The sequence below is a fragment of the Trachypithecus francoisi genome, unplaced genomic scaffold, assembly GCF_009764315.1.
Source record: "Trachypithecus francoisi isolate TF-2019V2 unplaced genomic scaffold, Tfra_2.0 Lachesis_group2, whole genome shotgun sequence".
NCBI lineage: Eukaryota > Metazoa > Chordata > Mammalia > Primates > Cercopithecidae > Trachypithecus > Trachypithecus francoisi.
The window spans coordinates 77,340,876-77,355,900 of record NW_022681465.1 but is presented as its reverse complement, the minus strand read 5'-3'; the positions used below and the strand labels follow the sequence as shown (position 1 = coordinate 77,355,900).

At 35.9% G+C, this 15,025-nt stretch overlaps 2 protein-coding genes across 3 annotated transcripts in view; one reads left to right on the top strand and one right to left on the bottom strand.

Moving 5' to 3' along the window:
- Positions 1-605: 605 nt before the first annotated feature.
- SELENOP (selenoprotein P) lies at positions 606-12,766 on the top strand. Of its 2 annotated transcripts, none has more exons than XM_033179467.1 (5): positions 606-844; positions 4,275-4,490; positions 5,533-5,745; positions 7,860-7,977; positions 11,310-12,766. In XM_033179467.1, exons 2-5 carry the CDS (start codon positions 4,288-4,290, stop codon positions 11,919-11,921), a joined length of 1,146 nt encoding a protein of 381 aa, XP_033035358.1. In that variant the 5' UTR covers positions 606-844; positions 4,275-4,287; the 3' UTR covers positions 11,922-12,766. The 2 variants fall into 2 exon arrangements, with proteins under 2 accessions (XP_033035358.1, XP_033035359.1); XM_033179468.1 differs by having other exon boundaries at positions 11,310-11,903.
- The window catches only part of CCDC152 (coiled-coil domain containing 152), a 55,327-nt gene continuing 51,802 nt past the window's right edge, over positions 11,501-15,025 (bottom strand). The window contains exons 8-9 of the mRNA XM_033179469.1: positions 13,197-13,280; positions 11,501-12,986 (exon numbers count right to left, since the gene is read on the bottom strand). Coding sequence (XP_033035360.1) covers positions 12,864-12,986; positions 13,197-13,280 — 207 coding nt within the window. The 3' untranslated portion in view covers positions 11,501-12,863. The remainder of the gene's footprint in view (positions 12,987-13,196; positions 13,281-15,025) is intronic.

The window sequence follows — 15,025 nt, the reverse complement described above, 5'->3', positions numbered from 1 at the left end:
TCCAAACTTTTTCCATGTCCAACTACTACCATTAATTTTTATTTTTATGGTACTTACATTTGTAAAGATTTTATATTCGATTCTCAAAAAATCCTGTGGGATGCATTGGTCTTCTAGGAAGTATGACTTCTGTGACAATAAAAATGAGGCCTGATATCCCTCAGATAGTAAGTCTATTTTTCTATTTCCTTAAATTGTAAAGAAAAGAGCAGTGGTCCTGTGAAATCCCATATGAATTCAAGTTGTAAATGTAGAACACAATCGACGTAAGTCTGTAACAACAGGAGACCAGAGTAACTTTTCTAACAGCAGGTGACTTTTCTAACAAAGGTCACACAGTGTGGGCTAAGCTAGCACCTCATCACTGCAAAAGGAAGCAAAACAAAAGGAAAAAAAAAAACTTTTTCGTTTTCTTTTTCTTTTTTTTTTTAAGCAGCAACATAATTCGCTGGCTCAGCAAATGCTTTTCCCTATTACAGTTTGGGAAAGAACCAGACTTGGAGGCCTTGTTTACCCTTAGCCCTTCCTCCCGCCCCCGACTGTACCATTAAATCCTAGATACTGGGGTGACTGAAAAGGATAGGGAATAAATTAGTAATTGTCAAAATGTTTTCCCTATATTATGCATGACAGTACTTGCTACTTTCTTTTAAGTTGATAACAATCAGCTCAGGGGTTTGCTGTGGTTGCAAGGTCACTGCAAGAATGAACATTGAACTATGGACTATACCTGAGGGGTGAGGTAAACAACAGGACTATAAATATCAGAGTGTGCAGCTGTGGCTTTTTGGAGCTGCCAGAGTAAAGCAAAGAGGAAGGAAGCAGGCCCGCTGGAAGGGGTTGTGTAAGTAGGAGCTTCGTGTTTTCTGACACTTGATTCTTTTAGAGTTTGGTAAATATTTTTTGAGTCTGATAAAATGTTTTTTCCCATAGAATAGATTGAGAAAACAGGTGGGTAGAGGAAATAAAAATAATAAAAGAGAAAAAGGATAAGAGTCTGAACTTGGGTGTGGTAGGTGAAGTTCCCAGTGGGCACATTTGACAGTTCTTGATTTCTGCTCTGTCTTCTGCACAGCTGCGAGCAGAGGAAGCTGGAAAAATCCAAACCTTTTATTCTATAATCTGTTGTGATGTTATGTAGGCAGGATTATGTGTTCAAATTTAAATATTTTCCACTGAAAGGCAGAATAAGAACAAACAGGGAAAAAACCCAGTCATTTGGATTTGAAGCGCAGACACTGAAATATGCTCATTCTAGTGTCTTAGAAATATCCAGGGATATTGTGAGCAGTTTCAGGAAAAAAAGTGGTGGTGGAGTGGGGTACAGCAGGTTCAGTCCACAGTGCAGAAGTGGTCACCGTTAAAGAAGCTAAAACCCATGTCACAATTAGGTGGTCTATGATTAAATGCAAAATTTTGTATTTTAAATGGTGAATGAGAGCATTCAGGTGAATTAGGGGCTTTCAGATGCTGGTCTAAAGTTCAGAGGTAGAGGACAGAGAAAGTTTGTGCATATCCTGCTTTTTAATGAGGAATTTAAAATAAATGTAGGCCTGTATGTGGCCATCAAATCTAAGTTCTGCAATTGAAAAGTGGTGACGTTAGTGAAATTTACAACTACTTTTCAATTCTTACTGGATCAGCTTCCAGTAAATCCAATTGTGTTATTTATCTTCACTATTTTTGTATAGCTGTCTGACAACTATAATTATTAAAGGTTTATTGTGTAAGAAATAATTTTAAGAAAGCAAAATCGAGCAGCCTGTTGATTCTAATGACAGAAGAAATCCATAAGTGTGAACTCTAAGCTACAACTCTCTGCCAATGGGTTATTTTTTCATCAAAAACCTAAATGAGGGAAATGAGTGAAATAGTCTTTTCATTTATATTCACCATTCAGCTACTTGAAATACATGCTCTGGGCTGGGCACGGTGGCTCACGCCTGTAATTCCAGCAGTTTGGGAGGCCGAGGCAGGCGGATCACGAGGTCCAGAATTTGAGACCAGCCTGGCCCGTCTCTACGAAAAATACAAAAATTAGCCGGGTGTGGTGGCAGGCACCTGTAATCCCAGCTACTTGGGAGACTGAGGTAGGAGAACTGCTTGAACCTGGGAGGTGAAGGTTGCAGTGAGCTGAGATTGCACCATTGCACTCCAGCCTGGGTGACAGAGCAAGACTCTGTCTCAAAAAAAAAAAAGGAAATATGTGCTCTGTGGCAAAGTGAAAAAATCAAATGCTGAATTTTTGTCAAGGTTCTATAACTACTGAATTTGTAGTCTAGGAAACAGAGAAAACCTAGCCATTCTATTAAGAAACAAAACAGCTTGAATTATTTTTATGTTCTCTTTGGTGTCTTAGTGCGTAAACAAAAATAGTTGGCGGCTATAGTTATTACAAGGTGATCTATCTAAAAACTCTCAATATATTGCAGTACCTAAGATGTCATGCTTTGGATTTGATGGGACTAGTTTTAATCCAGTCTCTCTTGTGACTGACTTACTCTCTGTGTGATCATAGACAAGCTACCTAAACTCTTAGCCATGGTTTTTTTCAACTGCAAAAGGGGATAACGGTCACATAATTGTCTTAAGGATTCACTGACATGATATATAAAAGTGCTTAGAGCCACCTGAATATAGTTGTATAAAAGTTAAATAAATGTTAGCTATAATAAGGATAATTGTATTATCATTGTAAATACCATTCTAGAGGAATTTTCTAGAAAGAGTCCAAATATAACTTCTTCTTAAAATATTAGAATATTTTAAATGTTAGAATAAGTAGTTGGGGTGGCCTTAAATAAGCAAGTTAATTTGTCCTCTCTCTCTACCTCCCTCTGACCTCACTCTCTTTGTCTAGTTTTTTTCTCTTCCTTTAGTCAAGTTCTTATCAAGATATCATATACAGGTAGGAGTTTTGATGTGTTCAATAATGTGAAAGACAATCAGGGTTAAAAATTCTACCAGTGCATTAAAGCCCAGATCAATCTGATTTTAGCTTTTCTATTCTCCTCTTAATTCTGGGCTCACTCTAAGTAATTTACCATTAGCTCCCCACCTCCAAAGAAATGCATCTGCTTTTAAAAATCTCAAATCAGTGCTTGAAAATGTATTGCCCTCCCAGTTTTCAAATTTTGTCCTGATCTCTCCCCACAGACTCTTACATCAAAATGAGCCTGAATTACTTGTGAGGATTTTTCTTTGCTCCTCTCTGCTGAATGTGTTCCTTTTTCTTATCACCTGTCTACACTTCACCTGTTTTTGAACCACTCTGTTTAGAGAGCTAGCCCTAGTTTTGAGGATATTTCTAGTCAGGTATTTAAAAACATTTTAACTTCGTTGCTCAGAGGAAGCATCTTTTTACCAAAGAAAGTGCTGTCTAGTCATAGGAATTTTCTAGTCATAGGAACTTTCCAATGAATAGGCTAATTGAGTGTGGATTTCAGTGAGTCTTATATGGTAGAGGGGGCAGTGATGTGCGATATTTCTACTTGGTTAGATACATAGAGTCAGACTTCAAGGAATAAGAGAAACAAAAGGGAGCCATACCCAAGAGATTTATAAATATAGAATGTTTGAACTTGAAGAGCTAAGGGCCTGACATGAGCCACATTCAAGTTGGTATCCTGTCTTCTCTGCCATCACCTTTCTTCCTTGGTTCTCTTTTTTTGCTGGCTCTTTTAATTTCTGTGCAGAATTCCCTATTTATCCCTTTTTTCTTTCTTTCTTTTCTTTTTTTTGAGACTGCTCTGTTGCCCAGGCTGGAGTGCAGTAGCGCGATCACGGCTCACTGCAAGCTCCGCCTCCCGGGCTCACACCATTCTCCTGTCTCAGCCTCTGGGACTACAAGCGTCTGCCACCACGCCCGGCCAATTTTTTTTTTTTTTTGTATTTTTAGTAGAGAAGGAGTTTCACCATGTTAGTCAGGAAGGTCTCGATCTCCTGACCTCATGATCCTCCCACCTCGTTCTCCCAAAGTGCTGGGATTACAGGCGGGAGCCACCGCGACCGGCCTATCCGTTTCTTCTTGGAGGATAGAAAGAACAGTCAGAACTTAGTGTGTCTCCAACAAAAGTCAGGTTGTGTTTGCAGAATGTTATGTAAGTCACAGACTTATTTATATAAGCCACAGTCTGAGCATACCTTTCTGGAGACAGAATTCATGGGCTAGGTATTTTTAGGAAGTGGAATTATGTCTGCAGGATTTATAGAAATTCATAGTTAGGACTGTGAAGTTAACTATGAAGAAGAGTGACAGGTTTTCTCTTTTACAGGACAGCCCCAGCAATGTGGAGAAGTCTGGGGCTTGCCCTGGCTCTCTGTCTCCTTCCATCGGGAGGAACAGAGAGCCAGGACCAAAGCTCCTTCTGTAAGCAACCCCCAGCCTGGAGCATAAGAGATCAAGATCCAATGCTAGACTCCAATGGTTCAGTGACTGTGGTTGCTCTTCTTCAAGCCAGCTGATACCTGTGCATACTGCAGGCATCTAAGTAAGACAGTCTTTGTGTGGCTTAAAATACCTTAAGGGGAAGGTTATTAAATATACACATGCATATAGACATAAAAGTGTAAACAATGTATTTAAGTCACACTTTTGGAAAAACTATGTGTTTGCACAGAACATATTAGAAGAGAGAAACTAGGATGATACACACCAAAATGTTTACAGTGGGTTTCCTAGGGTTATGGACATTTTTTCTTCTTTTTGTGGACCTATATTTTATAACTTCCTACTAAATATGTATTACCTGTGTAATGAAAATGTTCTAAAATGTACTTCTGCAAATAGAACAGTTACTTCAATACAAGAAGCAGAGAAGACTTTTGTCAGAGTAGAAAGAACACTAGGCTTGCTATCAAAGGTTTTGGGTTATTTAACAAATAAATATCAAATATATTTGTTGAGTTATTCACCAGATATTGATTGGGTGGAATTCTCCTTTCTGTCATCCAATGATATCTGTGCAGGATTGGTTCCAGGATTCCCCTCACACACCAAAATCCATGGAGCTCAAATCCCTTATATAAAATGGCATATATAACCTATGCGCATACTTTCATATGCTTTAATTATCTCTAGATTACTTATAATACCTAGCAGAATGTAAATGCTATGTAAGTAATTTTTATACTGTATTGTTTAGTGAATAATGAATGACATTGAAAAAAGTCTACATGTTCACTACTATAGATGCAGCCATCTTTTTTTTTTTCCAAACATTTTTTATCTGTGGTTGGTTGAATCCATTCTACCTATAAGATACATTTAAAATATATACACTTCATTGTGCTAATTTGAGAACTAAATGAGCCAATAGTTGTGTAAGCATAAGGTTTTAATTAAGCACAAGTTTTAAGTAATTCTAAAAATTAAAGTTTTAAAATCTTTCACAATAATATAAATAGGTGCAGTATGGGTTAGTTAAAAATAAGAAGGAGAGTTTCACATAGAAAATTAAGGAAGAGGGAGAAAACCACTAATCAAATCAAATGAGATTATTCATTTTATATGTTTCTTCCCAAATATTTTAGATTGGAAGACCTGCGAGTAAAACTGGAGAAAGAAGGATATTCTAATATTTCTTATATTGTTGTTAATCATCAAGGAATATCTTCTCGATTGAAATATACACATCTTAAGAATAAGGTTTCAGAGCATATTCCTGTTTATCAACAAGAAGAAAACCAAACAGATGTCTGGACTCTTTTAAATGGAAGCAAAGATGACTTCCTCATATATGACAGGTTCGTACAGACAAACACATCCCAAATTTAAAAATAACTGTTTCATATCTATTTATTTACTTCCCATCACACATAATAATCTTCTTTACTGTTAAATACAATGCCATATTTCAGTCTTCATCTCATATAATTTCTCTTTAACATTTAGAAGTAAAAATAACTCCTTATTTTTGAAATACTCTCATTTAAAGAAATTTCTATGACACTATACCCTGCTGGTTTTCCCCACATCCCTCCTCTTCTTTCTCCTCCTCCACACTTCCTCCTCTTCCACCTCCTTATTTTCGTCCTATCACATTCTTCCTTGGTTTATTCTGTATGTGTTTGTGTTATTCAGGGCTGTATAGGTTTCCTTCTATTGACACTCTGCACATTTTACCTGAGCAATCTCATCTATCCCTTGATTACAATTACAACATATATTAGGATGATCCCATATATATATACAAAGCTGAAACACAATGACTGAACTCCAGACCAGTATATCTACTTCATAGATACATTCACAAACACCTTAAATTCAATTATTCAAATGTGTATTGATTATCTTCTCCTAAAACGTGCTTATACTTTCACCTTTGTGTGATTTTTATATACAACCTATTGGAGGCAGATGCAGCCAACCACTAGGGCATATAATCCTATAATTTTCAGACCCTGCACTCCCAGTCATCATCCACCATTTTGCAGGACGTCACAAAAACCATCATGTATGGCAAGCTTGCTGCCATCTACCCCTTCAGAAAACTGTGTGACAGGAATGTATTACTGATTCCTTCCATCACACTTCCCATCACGGGTCAATAATCAAATTCTATGGGTTCTTAATCTTGAGTATATTTATCTCATATCTATAATTATTATCTCAAGTTACTTCCCGGTGACCACTCTTTTAGATTTTTCCACTAATCTCTTCACTTGATTTCTTCTTGTTTTGTATTTAATAGTAAGTGATTTAAAATAATATATTTGCTTTTGTTTATTGTCAAATAGTTTATAAACTGTTTATTCACATTTTTTTTGAAATGACTTTTATTTTTGAAATGACTTTTTAAAAAGTAAGGCGTGTAAAAGATTTCACCATTCCAGGAGGAAAATACAGAAAATTGATTATCTCTGTAAATTGGCATTTTGGTTAAATTAAAAAAATGACCAATTTGTACATCCTGTACAATTCTAACCTAATTCTTTTGCAAATTAATAACTATCTTCTAATTAATTTTAATTTAATAATTTTAAGGCTACATGCCTGAATTTCTGAACTGTAAAGTGAGTTATCATTTAAGCATGATCTGCACAAATCTACTTTTGATTCTATGAACAAATAAAACATTTATATTTTGAGGGAATCTCAATTCATGCATTATGCCATTATAAACATTCTTAGTTGGTGCTTTGTTTTCTTTGACTCTCCGGAGTCTGGTGAGTCCTACTTGGTCTCATACTAAATTTTTAAAAATTCACATTTCATTCTTTTAGGCCCTTAAACTTCTAATTTTCAGGATAACCTAAAAGTATAACCTTTTGATAGTCACATAAAACCATATATACTAGGTAAAATGTGGGCAAGAGGAACATTTTAACCCCACCATTTCTGACAATGCCATATGTTCTAATACTTTCATTGTGCTGAAATTTTCATTGCATTAGACACATTTTTAAATAAATGGGCTACTGGCCAAGGCTTGGAGATCTTTTTGTTATGTGATGATTTCTTGTTGTGTCAAATTTGTGCTGCCTTAGCAGTTATGACAAGCTCAAGTGATTTTCAGAGCCTAATTTATAAGTTAGTGGTTTGGGCACTGGTAGAATTTGTAAGTCAATCACAAAATTGTATTTGACCAAGTCACAATGATGACATTTTTGATATTATGTAGTGACATATCTATAACTTCAAAATACTAGTATTAGACTAGTTGTAGTGTTGCTATGACCTGACGTGGTGTGCAGTGCCTGAGAGCTCATTTGTAGCTCTCACCCAAAGAAATTTAGTAAAGGCGTGAAAGGGTCTTAGTTATAACCATTAAAGCTATAATACCTATCCCAGACTGTATTTGAGTAGGATCGTGATACAGAAAATATTATAATGACATTGTATTTGTCCTTTTTCTTAGATGTGGCCTTCTTGTATATCATCTTGGTTTGCCTTTTTCCTTCCTAACTTTCCCATATGTAGAAGAAGCCATTAAGATTGCTTACTGTGAAAAGAAATGTGGAAACTGCTCTCTCACGGTATTTTTCTGAATTATTTTTCTGGGGAGAAAAGAGGAAATCTTTTAAGAGATTATCATGAAACACTAACTTATTTAGATAATTCAATGCTTTTGCAGGCGTACTAAAATAAATAACAATAATTTTTATAGTTAAACACATATCCTGTCATCTAACCTTTATTTTATTTATTTATTATTATTATTATTATTTTTGAGAGGGAGTCTCGCTCTGTCGTCCAGGCTGGAGTGCAGTGGCGTGATCTCGGCTCATTGCAATCTCCGCCTCCTGGGTTCACGCCAACTCTCCTGCTTCAGTCTCCCGAGTAGCTGGGACTACAGGCGCCTGCCACTATAACCGGCTAATTTTTTGTATTTTTAGTAGAGATGGGGTTTCACCCTGTTAGCCAGGATGGTCTTGATCTCCAGACCTTGTGATACGCCCGCCTGAGCCTCCCAAAGTGCTGGGATTACAGGCGTGAGCCACCGTGCCCGGCCTAATCTCTACTTTAAAACATCTTTTGAAGATCGATGTTGATGCCTTTATCTAGAAGGGCTTTAGAAATTAAAAGCCAATGTATTGTATTTCAGTTACCACCAAATGACGTTGCATGAGCATAAGCGCTCAAAGAATTTAGTCAACACAAAAAAGCAACATTATTGTAGTATCCTGAACTTGTTAGCACAAGAACATAGCAGTAGCAAAGGTTACCCACAGCATTACTTGGAATGGAACTGGGGCCAGAAACTAGTTAATTTGTTGAAGATGCAAGACTATCACATTTTTCCTGAAGCCCTTCCACTGTCTGCCCATCTGCAGTTTGAGTTTACTTCAAAATGGAATAAGTTTTCTACTCATTACTGATATTTATTTCCTAACAACCATGAAAATATTTCTTCCTTGTTATGAGAACTATATTTAAATCTTTTTTAAATATAAAAGACACTCAAAGAATTTAATTTGTATTAACTAGACTTGTTTTTCTTCATAACAAAAAGGAAAATAATTCTAAACAATGTTCCACTGATAGGTCAGATTGGGAAAATTTGAACTTAGGTTTAAAAACAATTCTCAATTTTATTTGTAAGTTGTATTTCCTTCAGATTTTCCCCAGCTCTAAAGAAAGCTGCCTCAAATTTTTAACAAATTTAATTAATTAATTTAGTTGTTAAGGAGTACAAGTTACTTACTCTAGTTATGTAATTTTCACATTTTAACCTTTATAATGATCTTTTGAGGGTTATTTTACTACTTTTAAAGATGGGGAGACTGAGGTAATGGAAGAAAATACTAAGAGTAATGACAGAAAAGTACTAACTCAACCTGAACTAAGCCTTTAATAAATACTAACTATAATGATTCCTCATATTTTGAGATTATTTCTGTATTTCTCACTTGTGCAAATGCTTGATAGTTATAAATATGCCCAGTTATATTGAAAAAGTTAGTACAAGTTACCACAATATGCTTAAAATGTGTGAATCATCTGTAAATACGAATTACAGATTAGACACTATTATTATCTGATATGCCAAATCAAATTGGAGTTTTTCTATTTCATTGTCTCCTAGATACCACTGATTATATGACATATTATCTTACGTACTATTTAGGAAAAAAAATGCTGCTAATTTAATTAAAGTAGGATATAGTGAGAAAACACCACCAACAGTGTGGTACATTCTAATTTTAGAGATATTAAAATCTAAAGAAATAAGCATCACAGAATCAGTAAAATATAGTAATTCGTTTCTGAAATTAGACTACTGGCAGGGTGCGGTGGCCCACGCCTGTAATCCCAGCACTTTGGGAGGCCGAGGTGGACGAATCACGAGGTTAAGAGATCGAGACCATCCTGGCCAACATGGTGAAACCCCATCTCTTCTAAAAATACAAAAATTAGCTGTGCCTGGCGGCACATACCTGTAATCCCAGCTGCTTGGGAGGCTGAGGCAGGAGAATCGCTTGAACCGGGGAGGCGGAGGTTGCAGTGAGCCAAGGTAGTGCCACTGCATTCTAGCCTGGCGAAAGAGCGAGACTCTGTCTCTAAATAAATAAGCAAATAAATGAAAGAAATTATACTGCTACCATAGGTATTTGTGTTTGTTTAAACCTTGAACACTTTGAACATTACACAGTATATTTTAAACATATATCAAATTGTTTATAACTTTGGAAGCAAACACTATTAGCTTCTAATGTAGAAGTAATTCAGAAATAACCAAATAAAATACCACTTAGTAGTTGTATGCTAAAATTTAATGGAATTTATTACCTTTTAAAACCTTCAAAACATCAAAAGCATATCACTTAGTGAGTCTTTGGGTTTCTAAGCTGATTTTGTAATTTTATTTACAAATTAGTCTTAGGTTGAGATTTAATGTTACATTTCTATATCTATAGGCTTTGATTCTCTGATTGGTAGGTACCACAAAACAATAAAGACTTCTAGTAAATTAAAGAACTAGGATCATGCAGAGTGGATATTATGGTCAGTGGGAGTCGGGCAGTAATTTGCTATTTTCAGCTGACAGCCTTATGGTAGGGAGACATTAGCAAAGCTTTGGTGAAGTTCAGAACGTTTCCTGGCATAGGAAGAAGTATGAAAAACTAACACATTTGAGCAGAGTTTATTAGCATTTTTGAATTATCAGAGATAAATTAATATTAGATTACAGTATCATATAGTATTAGATGAGATGCACTGTTGACACAGGTACAGAAGTTTCCATATAGTTCAACTGCTTTTTTATTTTTTTTGTTTTTTTGAGATAAGGTCTGACTCTGTCACCCAGGCTGGAGTGCAGTGGCACCATCTGATCTCACTGCAACCTCCACCTTGTGGGCTCAAACGATCCTCCCACCTCAGCCTCCAAAGTAGCTGGGACTACAGGCATGTGCCTCCACACCCAGCTAATTTATGTATATTTTGCAGAGATGCAGTCTCGCCATGTTGCCCAGGATGGTCTCCGACTCCTGAGCTCAAGCAATCTGCCTGCCCTGGCCTCCCAAAGTGCTGGGATTACAGGCATGAGCCACCATGCTCGGCCCAGGTCAATTGAATTTAGGATTTGATATTAGATTGATTTTCCTGCAATCTAAGTTCCTTTTGCCAGTTTACTTCATTCGCTTCTGCAAATATAAGTACAGTGGTTTGGCTTTCTTTTTACGCCTTTAATAAAATGTCTAGGTGTTGAGACTAACATCAGGCTTTCTCATTAATATAATACAAAGCAAGTTTGATTCTAATTAACTAGTTGCAATTTCACATACGTTAGCTCTACAAATCATTTTTCATGCATTATTCCTATATCTATAAACTTGTTAATAAGTGATTTATAAATTTGTTCCAGACTCTCAAAGATGAAGACTTTTGTAAAAGTATATCTTTGGCTACTGTGGATGAAACAGTTGAAGCTCCACAGCTCCATTACCATCATGAGCATCATCACAATCAGGGACATCAGCACCTTCGCAGCAGTGAGCTTTCAGAGAATCAGCAACCAGGAGCACCAGAGGCTCCTACTCATCCTGCTCCTCCAGGCCTTCATCACCACCATAAGCACAAGGGTCAACATAGGCAGGGTCACCCAGAGAACTGAGATATGCTAGGAAGTGAAGGTTTACAACATCTACAAAAGAAGCTCTGACGAAAGAGGTGTATAAATCAATTACTCTGTAAATTGCCCAAAGATTCAGAGTTGGCTCCTACGAGCTGATGCTGCCATTGTCGACATCTGATATTTGAAAAAACAGGGTCTGCAATCACCTGACAGTGTAAAGAAAACCTCCCATCTTTATGTAGCTGACAGGGACTTTGGGCAGAGGAGAACATAACTGAATCTTGTCAGTGACGTTTGCCTCCAGCTGCCTGACAAAGAAGTCAGCAGCTTATACCCACAGAAGTCAGTACCAATTGACGTTGAAAGAATAAGGCAAAAAAGTGAGAATGATCTTCAAACTAAATATTTGAAATAGGACATACTCCCCAAATCAGTCTAGACACAATTTCATTTCCAGCACTTTTATAAACTACCAAATTACTAAACCAAAAATCAAAATTAGATTTGTGCAAACATGAAGAAATCTACTGGATTGGCTTCCAGATTTTAAATTTTATGTCATAGAAATATTGACTCAAACCATATTTTTTATGATGGGGCAACTGAAAGGTGATTGCAGCTTTTGGTTAATATGTCTTTTTTTTTCTTTTTTCCAGTGTTCTATTTGCTTTAATGAGAATAGAAACGTAAACTATGACCTAGGGGTTTCTGTTGGATAGTTAGCAATTTAGAATGGAGGAAGAACAACAAAGACATGCTTTCCATTTTTTTCTTTACTTATCTCTCAAAACAATATTATCCTTGTCTTTTCAATCTTACACTTTTAACTCATAAGTGGATTTTGTATTTTAAGATCCAGAAATACTTAACACATGAATATTTTGCTAAAAAAGCATATATAACTATATTTTAAATATCCATTTATCTTCTGTATATCTAAGACTCATATCCTGATTTTTACTATCACACACGAATAAAGCCTTTGTATCTTTCTTTCTTTAATGTTGTATCACACTCTTCTAAAATTTGAGTGGCTGTCTTAAAAGATATAAGAGGAAAGATAAAGAATATTGTCTATCTCTATATTGCTTAGTAAGTATTTCCATAGTCAATGATGGTTTAATAGGTAAACCAAACCCTATAAACCTGACCTCCTTTATGGTTAATACTGTTAAGCAAGAATGCAGTACACAATTGGATACAGTATGGATTTGTCCAAATAAATTCAATAAAAACCTTAAAGCTGACTTTTTTGTTATGTAGGCTGTATGTGTATATTGAAACTAGAAGTGAAACTTTCTATTGCTTTTAAATAAATATCAACTAATGAATTTACTGCTAAGCTCAAAACCGTCTACGCTTAAGGTGAGAATCTTTGCCAACAGAAAGGCGGTGCTCTAAATCGCGAATGGTATTATGAAGAATTGCAATCTCCTTGTTTTTTTCATCTTGAAAATGTTGCAGTTTCTAAACAAAACAAAAAATTTGTTATTACAATTCAGAAATAATAAAATTTAGTACAAGGAACAATGAAATAACAATAAAGAAATATACTTCTGCTATAAATTGGTATTTTAAAAAACACCTTACATTGTTAATAAGAATTAGATGATTTTTATAGAAACATGCTTAGAAAGTTTTCTTAAGCAATGAATAATGAGAGGAAAACTCACATACCCTTCTGTAGATACTTTGTGGCAAAACAGTAGAATCCGGATATGATTTTGATTTAGTCTGAACTCTTGCTAGTTTGGCATCAAACTGAATCAAATTGAAAAAGTTATTGAAACTCTAGACAATTAGAAACAATTGTTTCTATAATTATAGTCCATGATATCGTTTGACATGTAATCTGTAATTTAGGTGTAAATTACAATAATAGACAATAGAAAAATCTTTCTTTAAGAAATAATTTTTCAGAAAGAGCAAATAACACAAAAACAAGATTAACCCCGATTGCATGGTAAAATTACCTGGAGAGGTTTTTTTTTTCTTTTCTTTTTTTAAAAGTACCAAATGCCTGGGCACTACTTTAGAGATTCTGGTGTGCAGCTAGCATCATTTTTTTCTCAAAACATCACGTGATTCTATAGTGCAGTCAGGGTTTAGAATCTAGTTTAACTTAAAGATGGGTAAAAATATTTTTACATTAAAATGAGTGCATTATGAAGAAAATGTAATAAACAGTCATGGGAGAAAACCTCACGTAGCTTTCTGCAGGAACTTTGAGGCTGAACAGTAGAATTTGAATACGATCTTGTCGATATAGTTTGAACCCTTGCTGGTTTGAATTAAACTGAATCAGATTTAAAAAGTTATCATAGGCCATTCTTACAGGTCAGATTTTTTGTTTTTGCACAATATTCCATTATATAACTCTTCTCTTCAGATTTAGTTAACATAGCCTCTCTGAGGACTAAGAATAAACTCTGAGATTATGTTCTGGTTTGAGGAGAGAAATGGTTAGGTACAATGAAAACAAATAACAAGAAGCTCTGTATACTAGTTAAATAATAGACCAGTGATAAGGCCCAAATGGCAAACAAAATGTGAATTTCCAAACAGAGGATTAGAAGTTGGTGGTAGATCTTGAAACATGGCCTGTTAATTTCATTTGGCCATTCAGCCTTTCCTGTGGTTTGTGGTACACTTGGTCAGATGGCAGCAGCAGCAACAAAGGGTAACTAAAGTCAACATCAGTCCTCTTTCTGCCCAATGATTACACATGGTACCTCACCAAGTACCCTGGGGATTCCAAAGTTTCAGGAATATGAATAGTATGTAATTTTAATTAAGACTTGTGAATTCTTACAAGGTAAAATGAAAGCTGGGGTGGGGGCAAGCAACGGAAGAATGATGGAAGGGTAGATTGATAGAGCCTAGAAAAAATTTAAAGGACAAATATTTTGTCAAAGTACATTTGAGATTGTGATACCTGGTTAAGAGAACTACTCAAGACAGGTTTTTGTTTTGTTTTGTTTTGTTTTGTTTTTTGTTTTTTGAGACAGAGTTTCGTTCTGTTGCCCAGGTTGGAGTGCAGTGGTGTAATCTTGGCTCACTACTAAGTTGCCTCCCGGGTTCAAGTGATTCTCCTGCCTCAGCCTACTGAGTAGCTGGGATTACAGGTGTCTGCCATCATGCCCGGCTATTTTTTGTATTTTTTTAGTACAGACGGCTTTCATCATGTTGGCCAGGTTGGTCTTGAACTCCTGACCTCAGGTGATCCTCCTGCCTCGGCCTGCCAAAGTGCTGGGATTAAAGGTGTGAACCACCGCATCCGGCTTACTCAAGACTCTTGAGCAAAGAGCTAGAGACTCAGCCTTTGAGATGCCCTATTTGAAGTCCCTTTAAAAAATTTTTTTAGGAATTTGGTTTGTTTGCCCCCAGGATATATATTCTTCCAGAAAGTCATTAGGAAGAAATTTGTCCTTTTTATGAGAAATAAAGCAAAAGAAATTTCTAGTTGGTTACTGGGGTTTGAAAAATTTCTGCTGGGTTGAGAATAA